The sequence below is a fragment of the Helianthus annuus genome, chromosome 4 (assembly GCF_002127325.2).
Source record: "Helianthus annuus cultivar XRQ/B chromosome 4, HanXRQr2.0-SUNRISE, whole genome shotgun sequence".
NCBI classification, from domain to species: Eukaryota; Viridiplantae; Streptophyta; class Magnoliopsida; order Asterales; family Asteraceae; genus Helianthus; species Helianthus annuus.
Window position 1 is genome coordinate 200,543,677 of NC_035436.2, and position 16,326 is coordinate 200,560,002.

Here is a 16,326-nt window from a genome sequence, read left to right on the forward strand (position 1 = left end):
GATGAACGGAATGTTCACATGCAGCTTCTTCAGCATCTCCATGAAACGACCATACTGCTCTGCGTCCTTACCCTTCACTAACCTACCAGGGTAAGGGGGTGTCGGCTTATACACCCTCATCGGCTCCTTCTCTGACTCCTTCTCCTCTCCTGGAGACCTGCTGGACTGTGCTGTACATGCTGGGCGCAGCCTAGGGTGCACTCTGCCAGCAGGTGTCTCCATCTCAATCTCCTCGTCGACCTCCGGGTCCTCATCGACTACCGGCTCGACCTCAACAGCTCCTCGTCCGCTCCTAGTGGTAACAGCCTTCGCAGTGGCGTTCGGATTCCCAACAGTGCTACTAGGGAGACCACCTTGAGGTCTATGGTTCAGCTGATCGGCCAGCGAACCCACTGTCCTCTCCAGGTTTTGTAGTGCAGTGCTCTGACTCTTCATGAAGGTCTCGTGCTCCATGAACCTCGACTGTGTCTCCTGATGTCGAGTATCCTCTCGCGTGATAAACTGTGTGAGCAACTGCGTCTGCTTAGCTAACGTCTCCTGGTTTTGCCTCAGCATCTCCTCTATCGTCGGGTTTTTAGTACCCGAACTCGCCCCTGCTCCTGCTCCTGCGTCCTGAAACAAACTCTGACGCGGCTGAAACCCCGGTGGGTTGTTGTTCTTCCAGCTGAAATTCGGGTGGTTCTTCCAGTTCGAATTGTAACGCTCCCCGAAATTTCCTTGATTCCGATTACCCACAAACTCTACCTGCTCTGGTGACTCCTCAGGGCTATAGGACACACGGCTGTGTCATGCTTCCCTGTGCATATCTCGCATAGCTGCTCTTTCTTCATCTGCATCTCCTTCACCTGTTTCTGTAAGGCCTCGATCTGGGCTTGCATAGAGGTGGTAGTGTCAACCTTATGCACGCCTCTCTGTGCAGCAGACGAATCTCTAGACTCGGGAAACTCATAGCTACTCATCGCGATGTCCTCAAACATCTCGGTACACTCATCTGGGGTCTTGGCGGTCATCAGATTGCCGCCAGCAGTAGTGTTCAGCATATTCCTGGTAGCAGGCGTCACTCCATGGTAGAACTTCTCAACTAGCGCCCAATTCTCAAACCCGTGATGTGGACATTTAACCAACAACTCCTTGAAGCGCTCCCATGTCTCGTAAAATGACTCTCCTTCCTTCTGACGAAACTCCTGAATCATGCTCCTCAGACGAGCGGTTTTAGAGGGAGGAAAATATTTGCCTAAGAATTTCTCTCGCATCCCAGCCCAGGTAGTAATGGATCCAGCAGGAAGAGACTCTAACCAAGCATGAGCTCGATCAGTGAGTGAGAATGGGAAAAGACGTAACTTGCAGGCGTCCTCGCTAACGCCTTGCTCCTGAAATGTGTCACAGATAGCTGAAAAACGAGAGATGTGAACATTTGGGACCTCGAAAGGTAACCCATGAAACTGGACGGTGTTCGTAACCATCGAGATGATCTGGGGTGGAATCTGCCAGCTATTGACAGCAATAGCAGGGCGGGTGATGCTGGATCGAGCATTGGCCGCGTTCGGCCTGGCATAGTCTGCGACGACTCTCCTAGCTGGGCCTTCGTTGTCACCCATAGTAAAAGCAGAAGAGGAAGTGTGTACCTGACTAGCTCGGGAAGTGCGAAGGCGCTCGTGGAAATCTCGCTCGGGCTCAGACGAAGCAGCAAACGAAGGTGGCCCCTGTGAACGAGTATGGCGCATAAAACGAAAAGATTACTAAACTAAGTACTAAAGCAAATCTAACCCTAAGGGCACAAATTGCAAGCAAAAGGCACCTAAAGGCAATGGAAATCTATTAAAGCAAATAAACAACTAAATAGACGACTCGGGTCGTTCTCTAAAGTGCCAGTGTCCCCGGCAACGGCGCCAAAAACTTGATGTGTGAAAATGTATATATTAAATTCGGACAAGTTTTAAAATGGAATCACAACCTAAACCACACACAATCGGCAAGTGTACCGGTCGTAGTGTAGTGTAGATGGTAAGACCGGATATCAATCCGTGGACACTGTATGCAAACTTTAGATACTAAACCTCTATCGAGTAAATAGTCAACTTTTGGATTTGTTTTGAAATATATTGTAATAATAACTAAATGAAATAAACAGAACGTACGAAACAAAGCAAACAAACGAGGCAAGAATACGAGCAAACTGTGATCAAATATATATGAGATAAAGACTACCTAGGCATAGAATCCCTAGAATCATGCAATGCTACTGTGACAGTGATAACGGTTAAATATCTATTTCCCTCAATTGACCCCTCGCTAGAGATGTCCCAAGTGAGAAAGCAAGACTAAATGTGAAGTGCTAGAACGGACCGGCTCGAGCTATCGATACCAAATCCTACGAAAATAGAACCCTTTTGACCTCAGAAACAGTGATGTTGAGAGAGGATCCCAAAATCGCAAAGCAAACCTAACTTAGATAACCGAAATCCTAGGAAACCCTAATTACGATGCAATAAACGAGCCCGAGCTATCGGTCACCCAATCTACACACCAATAATTAGCTAATAACCTAGCTCACCCTAATCGTCTTTCGAGTCACAAGATGAGGATGCACGTTTTAGTAAATCAATTTTAATTATTAGTTGAATTGGTTAATTTCTCAACATAATACTCAAACCGAAAACCCTAAGATCAACGATTCAAATTAAACTCTAAGTCTAGGGGGAATTTCTTCGTGCCTAAACCGCTGAATTCATCAACCAAAAATCAATCAAAACACACCAACATGCAATATCAAGATTAATATCAAAGACAAGTTATGTAAATCACATCAAATAACCGAAATCAAGTCATAAACGCATTACAATCAACTAGTTCATCAAAACCTAGGTAGTTGTGAAGTTTAGCTACTCATAATATTCAAGAATTCAACAATACAAAGTCTGAAACAAACTGAAATCATAGTTCAAAGCGAAAAGAAACCGAAAAACCAATGTTTAACGAACCTGATACGCTCCAAACTCGAACCGAAAGCTTCCAAGACCTTTGCACAGCTTCAAGATGCTCCAAAATCGCCCCAATATGCTCCAATGCCGTCTGGTTGCCGAATGATCAAACCCTAATCGGCTGCCTTGGTTTTATAATTTTTTTTGCGAAATAAGACAACCTTACGGACCGTATGGTTAAAGGCTTGCGGTCCGTAAGGGACTAGGGCAATCCGGGTGCGCGCCTCCTCCTTGCGGACCGTAAAGACCAGGTCTTACGGTCCGTAAAGGGTCCTGTACAACATTATTTTATTTTTTTCTTGCTTTTCCGACACGTCTTTCCGTGTTCCTTTCGCTGCACCATTTTCCTTCCATTTTCACCGCGAAATTGGCAGGTTCATCATCAATTCCTGCAAATCCATAATTTAAACAATTAAGTATCCAAATCGCGAGAAAATCACTTCCAAAATCATCAGAATGTAAGGAATTCGATACAAAAAATATGTGTAATTATAAACATATCAAGTACCTCTTCAAGACATAGAGGTAAATGAAAAACTGAAATTCATAGAGAAACCCTTACAAATAGAAGATAAGAAATTCAAGTTTCTCAAACACAAGCGACTAGTACTGGTGAAAGTCAAATGAAATTCAAAGAGAGGACCAGAATATACTTGGGAACTGGAGTCAGAAATGAAGCGGAAATACCCTCATCTATTTCAATGAATCTCGAGGACGAGATTTTTCTTAAGGTAGGGAGGATGTAACAACTCTCATTAAAATTTATAATTAGAATGATAATTAGTCAATAAGGGAACCCTAATTGAGACACCCAAGTAATTCTGCACTAACCCTAAAATTTCCGGAATAATCGGAATCAGGATCAGGGCCCCTAAAACTCAAGGGGGTAAACCCTAATTGATAATTATCAACAAAAATTGCGTTGTACATACTAACACTGAATTTAAAAGTGAGTCATACAAGCTAGTCCCGTAGCCAGCAAGTCTACATAAATAGACTGCACCCCTTACGGACCGTAAGGGGAAATGCCATACGGTCGTAAGAGTGTCCCAAAATTCACTATAAATAGCCGACCTTGGCAGTAGCTTTTAGAAGTTGAAACGACGTCCCAACTTTCTGTATACGTCGAATTAGCACAGAAATACTACAATTAAACACACACTGCACTCGAATCGCTGCCGCAAAACAGGGTAATTACTCGATCGCTATTACGATTCATTTTCCGAGATCAATATATCCAAAGAATGTTTAAGTGCCGCCCACATTGGGTTATACTTTGTCATTCGTCGTTAAATCGATGAATGTTTAAGTATTGCACTTTGTCGTTCATTGTGAGAATTTGATTTCGTGAGTTATCGTGACTGCTGTATTGATCACTAACCCAGTTTTGTGTGCATTATTATTGAAATTAGGTTAACCAGGCTAAATCATATTCTGTCTGTGTTAAATCTGCAATGTGAGTCATTCTCTTTTTATCAACTGTTTTACAATACTCCAAATTATTTTCAAAGTTATAATTACAGTGATTAAGTTTATGTAATCACCAAATTACAGCCAGTATGTGGGGTATTATGTACATTACTACAGTTTTAATCACATTAGGTGGGCGAACCTAAAATTAAGTGATATACGTCATTCATTGGGGCAGCCAATGGTGATATGACCACAGTCACAGATCCGGTCAAGTGACAAATACTGTGGGTAGTTGGTAGATAATAAACATATGTAAAAACTCTTAATACTGTGAATTATAACAAATGTGTCGTTTCAGTAAACTGAATGATTCACTCAGTATTTCCCCGCTCACAAAACCTTTTTCAAACATGTTTCAGGTGATCTATTGTAATTCAGGAAAAGTGCTGGGAAGCAGTGCAGGCTTAAAATAGTGGCTCATTATAAAATAAAGAAATACGTTTCGTAAAAATAAGGATTTCTCAGTAAAACCTTATTATTGTAAATTATCGGGGTTTTATCCCGAATTGTGAAATAAAATAATCGGGAAAAGTTTTTAGCTTTAAAACGATCCTGGCGATAAATAAACTTCCGCTGCTAAATAAAATCACATAATTAAAATATCACGGGATTTCTGTCCCGCGGCTCCTGAAACGGGTCAAACCGGGTCGGGGCCGTGACACCTGGGTTGGGTACAAACGCCCAAGTCACCACCCCGGGTGGGTTTGGGTTTCGGCGTGGCCCCTTGGGCGGGGGTTTCAGCTCGGGCGTTGGGCGGGGCTATCAAGATGACATGGCAGGATCTCATTGGCCAAGAGAAGTAGCCGTTGGCCAACGGCTATATGTAAAAAAAAATTAATTTTTCACTAACAAACTCACACTTCTATTCATTTTTTTACCAAAATTATTCCGCCTCTTCTATAATCATCTCTATCTTATTTAAAAAAAAAAACATCCAACCACAATACGAAAAATGAATCTTCATAATCGTGGTTTTGACCCGAATAATCCGTGGGCATTACAAGAAACACCTAGCCCACCATCCAATCGTCCAATTGCTCCCTTTTTAATACACTACCCTATGCCGGATATGGCTGGTTACGCATCGTTTCTCTCGAATCGTTTGTATACTAACTTCCCTCACACCGACGATTCTATACCTAGCCCGATTCCACAAACGCCCATCAACCTTTCACAAACACCCATCAACCTTTCCCATACCGAAACTCAACCCCCCATCGATGGTCCTTCCGCATCCAAACCCATCGGATGCACGCGATCAATAGTTGGAGGACTATATGAAATATCTAGCCCAGTCCATCGATCACCTATCAAGTGAAGAGTTTGAACTAATATTGGAGACGAGAGAAGAGAGAGAAAAAATATTAGGGTGAAGGGGGCACCCCTAATGAGGTGAGGGGAAACTTTTTTTAACCCAATCATACGTTGCCATGTCATTTCCCCTCTATAACTTCCCTCTTGTCCAAAAACGTACGGGGTGCACCCCTCTTAGGGGAATTGTTTTTTATTAAAAAAAAAAAATTTTTGATTGGTTGAAAATGCGGGTGGCCCCACCATCTCCTCTCTCCTTCTTCGGTGAACACTCTCCTCACACCCTCCCCGATTTGCCTCCCCTCTTGGATGGCGGCACCTTCCCGCACGGCAAAAATGGTCCCCGAATGGAGTCCCCGAGGGTGCCCCGTGCACCCTTACAAACAGTAGAAATTTTTTATGTAATTTTCTTTATTTAAAAGACATTATTAAAAAATTTAAATTTGTTTATAAAAAAATATAAATATGGAGGTTTGGGCTGGCCACGCCCCAAACCCCCGCTCCATTATACCGTCTTTAATGTGGATTAGCTCAGCGAAACCCAACCAAGTCACGCATCGGGCCACGCCTTCAACCCCCCACCCCACCATACCCCACGTTCTAAAATATGTATAAAAAAGGGAACCTTGTTTGACTATGTGTTAAACTTGGTCCCAACACCGGAACCACACTTCACATCTCGGTGGCTGAAATTCCTAGGCATGAACCAATTGCCCTTTTCAACTCCCTATTAACCACCCCCTCCAATAGCGCGTGTGGAGATCCTACCGTGCTCATTGCTCAACGTCACCGCCGTCACAAGTCACCATCCAACACGTAACTCTCACGTTTTTAATTAGCGCGTAAGGGAATAGATCCACTGGATCCCACAGAGTCATTTCATAGATCATAGATGAAATATTATCTTGTACTCAACAACACAACACATGTGAAGAAGTACTCGGGCTTTATCAGGTAAAAAATATGATGTATCAAGGGGATAAATCACATTTAAGATGCATTAGGCTGTAAGGAGTGGTTAAACACTTTGAAGTGGCAAACCAAAAAACCGATCAATCAGAGTGCGCCATGAATCAGTCAAAAGTGTTTAAACTTTGGTGAAAAGTGTTGCCAATGGTTTAAACACTTGGTGAAGTAAACTATTTTTTTTTAAAAAAGGAAAAAATTGTGATTGGTTGAGATAGGAATGGGCCCCACCCACAATATCCCCTCTCTCTCTCACTGCCCTCACTCTCTCATGTTCCCGATCGGCAATATGTCACCGAGCGACAAACAAACCGACGCGGCAAAGGGGTTGGCGGCGATGTTGCCGCGCGTCAAACCACTTTGCCACTTCCCTTTGCTGCACCACACCGTATACCCTTATAGGATTTTTTTAATAAAATTAATTTTCTAATCATGGTTTAAAAAAACAGCTCAGGCGTGCACCTTAATGCGAGGCGCCCAAAAAGCAAGTTTGAGGCGACACCTCAGGGAGGTTATTTGTACATACACCTCAGCTCGCCTCATAGGTATGAGGTGCTAAAAAAAGCTGGCCTCATGACGTCTCGGAGGATTTTGAAGTTTTTTTACTTTTTCTCTCAGTTTCAAACATTTTTATGTGTTTTTTTATATATTTTTGATGAATCTAATGATAAAATTAGTTAGTATTTTCTATTTTATGAAACATATTATTATTTTTTATCTATATTCTAATTTCGTCTCAGGTCTACACCTTGGTTCGTCTTGTGAGACGAAGAGAAAACACCTCGAAGCACGATTCCATACTTTTTAACCTTGTTTCTAATGACAAGAAAATTAGTTAACTTCATTTTGATTTCTTCTAAAGTTTAATCTTTATGATTAATTAATGAGTGCATAAGCGTTTTTTAACTCAATGGAACATGTCGTTTAACCATATATATTAAGCCAACGTAAGGCTAGCTCACTTGATAGAGGATCTTGCCTTTTAGTAGGAGTTCTTGGGTTTAATCCCAAGCAACAAATAGTTTAGAATTTATTTGGTGTCATTTAGGAGAATGTAAGCATTGTCATCACAAAAAAACTATATATATTAATGTAATTACATTATTTTTTAAACCATTTGTAACATTTTAAATATTTAGGTTACTAACTTTGAAACAAAAAAAATATATATGTTTGAACCAGCAAACTGGTAAAAACGAATCCTTAAACTACACAAACGGCCGGTCTGATCATCCTACCCAATTTGCCTGGTTTAGTTGTTGTTCCATGAAACGTAACTAGCAGTACGATCTACATTTTTATACAAAACCGACGAATTGAATTGTGAACACCCTACATCTACTTGGATCAACAATGACAACTACTTAGGGCTATGAATAGCATGCAACCTGTAAACTTTAAACAAAATATAATTGTCTTTATATAAAAAAGACGTCATTTGTAATAACACTATTGATTTTAAACGGTGTGTTTAAAAAATAAGGGTTACAAAATAAATAATAGAGTTAAATGCCATTTTAGTCCATGTGGTTTGTGTCATTTTGTCAGTTTAGTCCAAAGGTTTCATTTTTTGTATGTGGGTCCAAAAATGTTTCACCGTTATCATTTTAGTTCACTTGGTTAACTTCATCCATTTTTTTATGTTAACAAGAAGAGCAATTCGGACATTTTATATGTAATTTTGTTAACTAGAAGGACAATTCAGCCATACAAAATGACCGAATTGCCCTTCTTGTTAAGAGAAAAATGAATGAATTTAACCTAGTGGACTAAAATGGCAATGGTGAAACATTTTTGGACTTTTTGGACCTATAGGCGAAAAATGAAACTTTTGTATTAAACTGACAAAATGACCAAAATCATAAGAAGTAAAATAGCATTTAATTTTATAGAAAAAAAAAAAAGAACAATGATAATATGTAAAAACAAAGGAAAAAAAGTAATGTTAGTGAACATAGAATATTCGTCATTAAACATTTTGCGTAACTTTAATCCCGAATATCGAAGAAGATGACCTAATATGATATTTTTAATCAATGGATGCATACTAGATGTGCACAATGGAGAAACACCAAAAGAGGTGACATAAATAAAATAAAAGGTGAAGACATAATCCTATTATTATTTAGTGTCAAAATGTGAAATGTGTGGTTTAAGGAAGAGATAAATATATAAAAGGTCGCCTACATCAAGTCTTTTAGCTAGATAAAAATGAAAGAGCACATATGCCACACTATAAAAAAAAAAAAAAAAAAGTCATCACATTTAGAAAAAAAATAATAATAATAAATGTATATGTATATGTGTGTGTATATATAATCTTTTCGTCTTCTTTACATTTCAGTCACCCCCTCTCTCTCTCTTGAAGATATTTTTCTCTCTTGAAATGGAGAATTCTCCGGCGACCCATCACCCATCGCCGCCGCCAACTCCGGTCACAATCTCCGACCCGAACAACCCATACCCAACAACCTTCGTTCAAGCCGACACCACTTCTTTCAAACAAGTAGTTCAAATGCTAACCGGATCATCCGAAACAGTCAAACAAGCCTCCACCACCACCCGACCCGACCCACCACCCAAAAACCCGATCCCACCCATGAAAACCGGCCCAAACAAAAAACCCTCAAAGCTATACGAACGAAGAAACAGTTTAAAAAACTTCAAGATCAGCCCGTTGGTCCCCGGTTTCGCAAACCCCAGTGGGACATTTTCACAAACACTTGGTGGGTGTTCTGGGTCTCCCCGGAATTATAATCCGGTGGAGATTTTGTCGCCGAGTTTGCTTGATTTTCCGAAACTGGTGCTGAGTCCGGTGACACCGCTTACTTTTGATCCGTTTAACCGGTCGCCGGTGACTGATGGGAGCCCGAATTTGGACGTTGGGGCTGAGGAAAAAGCGATTGCGGAAAAAGGGTTTTATTTGCATCCGTCGCCGGTGAGTACTCCGAGGAGAGAGGCTGAGCCGCAATTGTTGACGTTGTTTCCGTTGACTTCGCCGAGAGTTCTTGATGTTGAGTGATGGATGGTACTTTTTGTTGTGTTTTGTTGTACATTAGTTTTAAGTTTTAACCTTAGTTATTTTATTAATAATGATATGATGATTTTAATTTTAATTGGATGTTACATTGTTACTATGGATAGTTATTTTTTTTTATTATTTTTGTTGTTTAATGTTTTATTTAAATTTAAATTTAGAGTTGACAATGAGGTTTCGAATATCCAAATTAACATTTGGTAGAAACGTAGGTGACACATGACAATGAAAACGAATATCTTGTTTTTCAACCATTTTCCAATGTGATTATTAACTCACATACCTTTAATTTTATCCAACTCTTATATTATACATCGTTTATCGAGTTGAAAAGTCTATCCGTCAAAAACTTAGTTTTATCTTAACAAATGACTAAAATATAGCAATGTTAAGGAATAAGAAAAGAACTTGGTCGGTATTGAGTAGAAGTTAGTGATTAGAAACTTGAATTTCACTTTTTTTTTTTGGTGTGAGATTAGTTTAAAAAAATTACGAGTTTAAAACGACAGGACGTATATGGTGTTAAGCGATATGCACATGATTGCTTGATACACGCCAAAAATGCATTTATTAACATAATAATATATAATCTTGTAAATGACAATAAATAGCATATTAAAATTGTAGAACTATTAAAAATCTAGTTAAATATTTTGTATTTAAAGTTGGTTTTAAGGAGTGTTTAAGATGAAATTTAAAGTACTAGGCTACCAAACAAATAATTTTAATAATATAAGTCGATAAACGTGTATACCTGATAATATACACATGTATATAGCTGATATAAGGCGTTCTACGATTATACTATATAAATGACATAATATGTTATATTTTAACTAAATAATGTGTGATTTTGTACTTGACAAAAACTCTTTAAATTCATTAAAAAAGATAGAAAAAAATGTAATATTTTTGTTAATTAATTAATATGGTATAGATTAAAATATATTTACAAGAGTAAAAAGTCAAGCTTGTTAGTGTAATTAGATGGGTTGGATGTCGTGAAAAATGTGAGAGCTGTCACTTGACAGAGAAATTGTAAAGAAATGGTTGTCGAATCTTGACTCTTTTGATGACGAAGGAGATGCCAGGACAAAAGTGCCCACTATTTGCTTCTCTTGCTTGTGATCTAGAAAATATAACTTATTTTAACTTATCTTAAATATACAACATTTCTTTATACATTATAATATGAATATGAATTATTCTATCATAAAGTATGCAGATATGTATTTTAAAATCTATTATAAAGTTTTAGTCTAGATCGAAAAACACTATTTTTATTATTCCAATTTGATGGATGTTATTTAACGCTATTTAATATATGTTTTCAAACCGATAATATAGGTATGAGAGAAACATAATAATTTGTTATATAGCTGGGGCTCATTCTACATTCACTAATGTTATAAGAAAATAGCATTAACACTGGTATTTGGGTTTTCCAAAGGGTGATTTACACATAATTAAACTAAAATTTATTTTAGTTGTTACACATAAAACAGACAGTTATGTAACTATTTCATAAACTTTCTTTTCTCTCTCGTAGAATCAAGATGACACTCTATACAAGTGTGTCATATGATATTCGTGATTATTTACTTAAAGTTTGTTATGCATCGAACGTGTCTAGATTAATGTATATATAAGAGATCTTATATCATGTATGTTAAGAAAATGAAATGATGCTATGGACATATTTTTATTTATAAAGCAACCCTTTTTTCTAATTTTGAATTGTTGTACTTTTGATTTTTGTTATTTGTAATGACTAATTAAATAATTATCTATATGTTTGCTAACTAAGGGTGGTGAGAGCTCAAATCTTCGTATGATAAAAAAAAAGTCAATATACATACATACACACCGTCACCCATTACTTATATGAGCAAGGATTAACAAATATGATCGAGCACTATATTTTTGACTGATAAACAATTGCGACAATTGCATTAAATTGACATTCGTATTAATATATGATATATCATATCAAGTGGACTAATATAAAAGACGTATTTAATACGATTATAAGGATTTAATTAAACATGTGATTATTATTAAACAAAATAATTGAGTATTAGTTTTTTTTTTTTTTTTTTTTTTTTTTGGGCGTCTTTATCTCTATATTGTTTCATTATTAAATAAATAAAACAAAATAGTTTTCCATAAAAGAAAATGTTAGGAGAGGAGAGTAGAAAGTTTATGAACCTTTAAGTATGAAACATGTTGAATTGGAGTGCAAGGGATAACAAAGTCACGGATGCATTTTAGGATTGCTTTACTTTAATATCTAGCATGAAAAATCATGGAATCAACTTTGTTTATTTTTAGGATAAATTACAGTTTTCGTCCTTTATGTTTGTACCGTATTGCAATGGATGACATTTAACTTCAATAATTACAACCACAGTCCTTTATTTGGAAAACTCATTACACCCTAGGTCCTTTAACACTAACTAGGTTAAAATTTTAAGTTAAGTCTTATCAGTCAAGAGTAGTTTAGTCATTTTATCAACTAAATTAAAGAAAAGATTAAAAACCCACTTATGTCTTACTTTTTTACATTATTTCACTCCTCATTTTTTTCTTCACCATCACCACCACCACCACCAAATTTGCCGCCACCACCGAATTCGCCGCCACCAACACCAGATCCGTTACACCACGGCCTCCATCTAGTTCGTGACTTAACCACCACACTCCATCTAGCTCTTAGCCTCGTACTCAATATTCAACCAAATCCTCAAATAAAAACACCACTATAAAAAACTAAATAGGTAGCTCCAGGATGACAATATGTATATTAACTTCTGTAATTTCAAAGATCACAATCACTTTTGTAATTTCAAAGATTACAAAACATGACTAAAAAGTCAACAACAAACAATCAACACTTCAATCAACCATAACCATAATTTCAAAAACGATGGACTAAAAAGTCAACAACAAACAATCGAAATCATTCCAAATATCAAAGTAAAGTATGAGCGAACTGAATTTACCAGATGGATACTCAGAGAAGTTTGAAGAGTTCGAAGGGATGTTTCCACTCACTTCACCATCGATCGAAGACAGAAGATGAAGGGATTATGTGTCACAGCCCCCGATCCTAATCCCCGGGAACGGGCGACCGCGAGCCAGTTTCGGTGGTATCACGTTATTGTCTAATTTGGCAGCGGAAATTTTCATCAGGACCGTAGTTAGGAAATATGTTATCAGAGTAAACCACCACATTTTATAACATTAAACATATGGGTAAAACCCAAGTTTTCAGTATACACACTTTTATAGGAATAAATCATATTTTATTTAACAAAACATCTATTTTATTCTTAGGTAACTTTATTGCCACTTTTCCAAGCCTTCAGTGCTGTCCAGCTGGCTTCTATTTGGCTTTCACATTTTGTTACCTGAAACGCGTTTTAAAAACATTTTGTCAGTGGAAAATACTGGTGAGTGAATCCCAGTTTAATCAAGTTTAAGTAAAACCATTTCATAGTGTACAGTATTGAGGGCGATCTCGCAATTACATTTGTTTCAAAGTTATACCAATTATCACCCGTCGGTACTGTCAGACCTGACTTGTGGAAATGTTACTCCTTGACCAGGTGGTAACAAATTTTGTATACAAAACCCCAACATACCCACGATAATTGTATTCTTACAAATACTCAATAACTGTTTTTCGCATGGAAAGGTATTTAAGGTTTTGTAAAAACAATTAACAAAAGGTTTACAAAAAGTGGATCAACTCACATTGCTGTTTTAGGGTTTTCAGTAAGGATTTCCTGGGAATAATCTATAAATTACACAAATGCACGTGTGTTAGTATAATAACCCATTTTAACATTAGCAATACCCGCCCCGAGACGACATTCCAATGACTACGTCGGGCAGAACCACGACAGCCGTTACGGAACCCTAGATCAATCGGGCAGAATATCTAATACGTCTCAAGTGGTTATAATACTTACATCGTAGCAGAACCTCGCTATTTATGGGGGTATAATACCCGTAGATTATGCCTACTATCAGAATTTTGAGATTTAGAAAAGAAAATGAGCGATCGGAACTGAAGGCCGATGCCCTTCTTATATAGGGCTGAAATCTGGTCCTTACGCGGCCCGCGTAAAACAAAGACAAGGGTTACGTGGCCCGCGTCAACCCTGGTCAAACGTATAGCTGGGCTGAGTCGATGTGTAGGCCTGCCGGGTGTTGGGCCACGTGGCCGCACCGGGCTTTGCCACAGTTTAGGCTCACGAGGCCCGCGTAAGTGTAAGCTTAAGTTTACGCGGCCCACCTAAACTTAAAATTCTGATTTCTATTTATTTTTAATACTATTTAATGTATTTGAGGCCCATTTTCGCGTATGGGGTGTATTTACAGACATATTAGGATATTTTAAAATATATTAGGGTGTCGGAAAAATTATAAGGGTGTCGGTTTACGTTAGGGTTGTTATATTATGGCGCCGCCGCCAGACAATAAATTAAAAGTGAAATTTCCAAAAGAAGAAGACGAATCAGACAAAATCAGTTACGACAGTGACGTTGGAGGATAACGATTAAGAATAACCCTTTTACTGTAGCAGATGGAGTGTGGCGGTTAAATCATGAACTAGATGGAGGCTGTGGTGTGATGGATCTGGTGTTGGTGGCGGCGGCAGATTTGGTGGTGATGGTGATGAAGGTGAAGGAAGAAAGGGAAAGTGGAATCATGTAAAAAGGTAAAAGATAACTGGGTTTTTAATTTTTTTTCTTTAATTTAATTGGTAAAATGACTAAACTACCCTTGATTGATCATATTTAACTTAAAATTTCAACCTAGTTAATGCTAAAGGACCAAAGGTGTAATGAGTTTCCAAATAAAGGACTGTGGTTATAATTATTAAAGTTAAAGGTCATCCATTGTAATCCGTACAAAATAAAGGACGAAAACTGTAATTTACCCTTATTTTTATCATTTGAGTATATATTTTCGTACTTATCTTTTTTTTTTTCATTTTGTTATATGCCTATATCATATTCTTGTATTGATTTTTAGACTTACTAGTTAGAACAATAAATCTACCTTTAAATAATATATGCAGGCCTGTAAATGAACTAAACGCACATGAATAGAGGCACATTCGTGTTTGTTCATTTAACTTTAACCAACACGAATTTATAATCTAACATGTTTTTTTGTTCATGTTTGTTCATTAAAAATGGGCATATTCGTATTTGTTTATGGTCGTTTTTTAAAACTTAAACAAACAGTTCACAAATGTAAACCAACATAAACAAACAAACTTGAACGGGCATAATTTAGCAAACATAAAACAACACAAATGAACATAAATGATCAAACATAAACGGACATAAAGTAACATTTTTATATAAATTATTGATTAATTACGATAGGTTCCATTGGAAAGCCCAAATGTCAATTAGTTATATTTATACAAATAGTTAGAAAACTCATTTCATGTTTATATTTATATAAAATAACTATTTATGTATTTATTGAAATTGAAACAAACATGAATGAACGAATGACATGTGTGTTCATGTTTGTTCATTTGCTTAAATAAATATAAACAAACTTTCAGCCGAAAAAGTTCACAAACAGTTCATGAACGTTCATTTTGTTTACATGCCTAAATATATATGTATTGTCGATAGATAGAAAAACAGGTGAAACGATGTATAACTTCCAATGTATATAAAAAAAAAGATAGCTTAGAAAAACAGGTGAAACAATATGTAACATTTAAAACATAAAAATTATTAGTTGGCAACTATTTCAAACTTATAAGCAACTCACATTTCTCAATTATGACAATGTTGGCACATAAGTTAGGAACTCTATCGTTTAGAAATCATATGTCAGTATCAGACTTACAAGATACACAAACGTAAATACTACCTCAAAATGAAGATGCATGCATCTTGCATTCAGCATTCCTTACACCCTCAAGAGAGCAATTCTATAATAACCCACATAAATTTTATTTATTTTTTTGAATGGCAAAATTTTCAACATCTTAGCTCTTTCATCTTTACTTTGCACTTAAAAGAATATGAACCCACAACCGCACGTTTATTGTTTTATTTTGCTGTGCTTTGTGACAAAATGATTAACGGGATAATATCCTAGAGTGGTATTCATGTTCAAAACAATGATCTTGACGTTTGTGATTTTAGTGGTTTTAACTGAATCCTGAAAGCTTTTTACTAAACTAAAACAATGAAAATGATTTTAGTGAAAGTTATATGAGATTCAAAATCAAGAGACTGTTGAACAGTGACGAAGCTTGACCCGAATAATATGGGGGAGGGGTCGAAAACGTATATACCCAAAAATTTCTATGATAACCGGGGGGTCGAAAACATATATACCCAAAAATTTCTATACGAAAACTACATATATAACACTATTGAGCGAAAAGTTCGGGGGGTCGGGCCTCCCCCCACCCTTCTATACTTCGCCCCTGCTGTTGAAGGTGGGGGGTCGAAAACGTATATACCCAAAAATTTCTATGATAACCGGGGGGTCGAAAACGTATATACCCAAAAA

The 16,326-nt window shown here is 37.3% G+C and overlaps 1 protein-coding gene and 1 non-coding gene across 2 annotated transcripts; both read left to right on the forward strand.

The window, feature by feature from the left end:
* Positions 1 to 1,098: 1,098 nt before the first annotated feature.
* Positions 1,099 to 1,205, forward strand: LOC118491853. Its single transcript, XR_004892298.1, has one exon. It is a non-coding gene; the product is annotated as a small nucleolar RNA R71 (small nucleolar RNA).
* A 7,845-nt stretch (positions 1,206 to 9,050) lies between these two features.
* On the forward strand, positions 9,051 to 9,874 carry LOC110937895 (VQ motif-containing protein 4). Its single transcript, XM_022180357.2, has one exon. It carries the CDS (start codon positions 9,118 to 9,120, stop codon positions 9,751 to 9,753), a length of 636 nt encoding a protein of 211 aa, XP_022036049.1. The 5' UTR covers positions 9,051 to 9,117; the 3' UTR covers positions 9,754 to 9,874.
* Positions 9,875 to 16,326: the final 6,452 nt, after the last annotated feature.

Bases quoted from the DNA above. Each gene is read 5' to 3' on its own strand.
- LOC110937895 (XM_022180357.2), top strand. From the start codon at position 9,118: ATGGAGAATTCTCCGGCGACCCATCACCCATCGCCGCCGCCAACTCCG.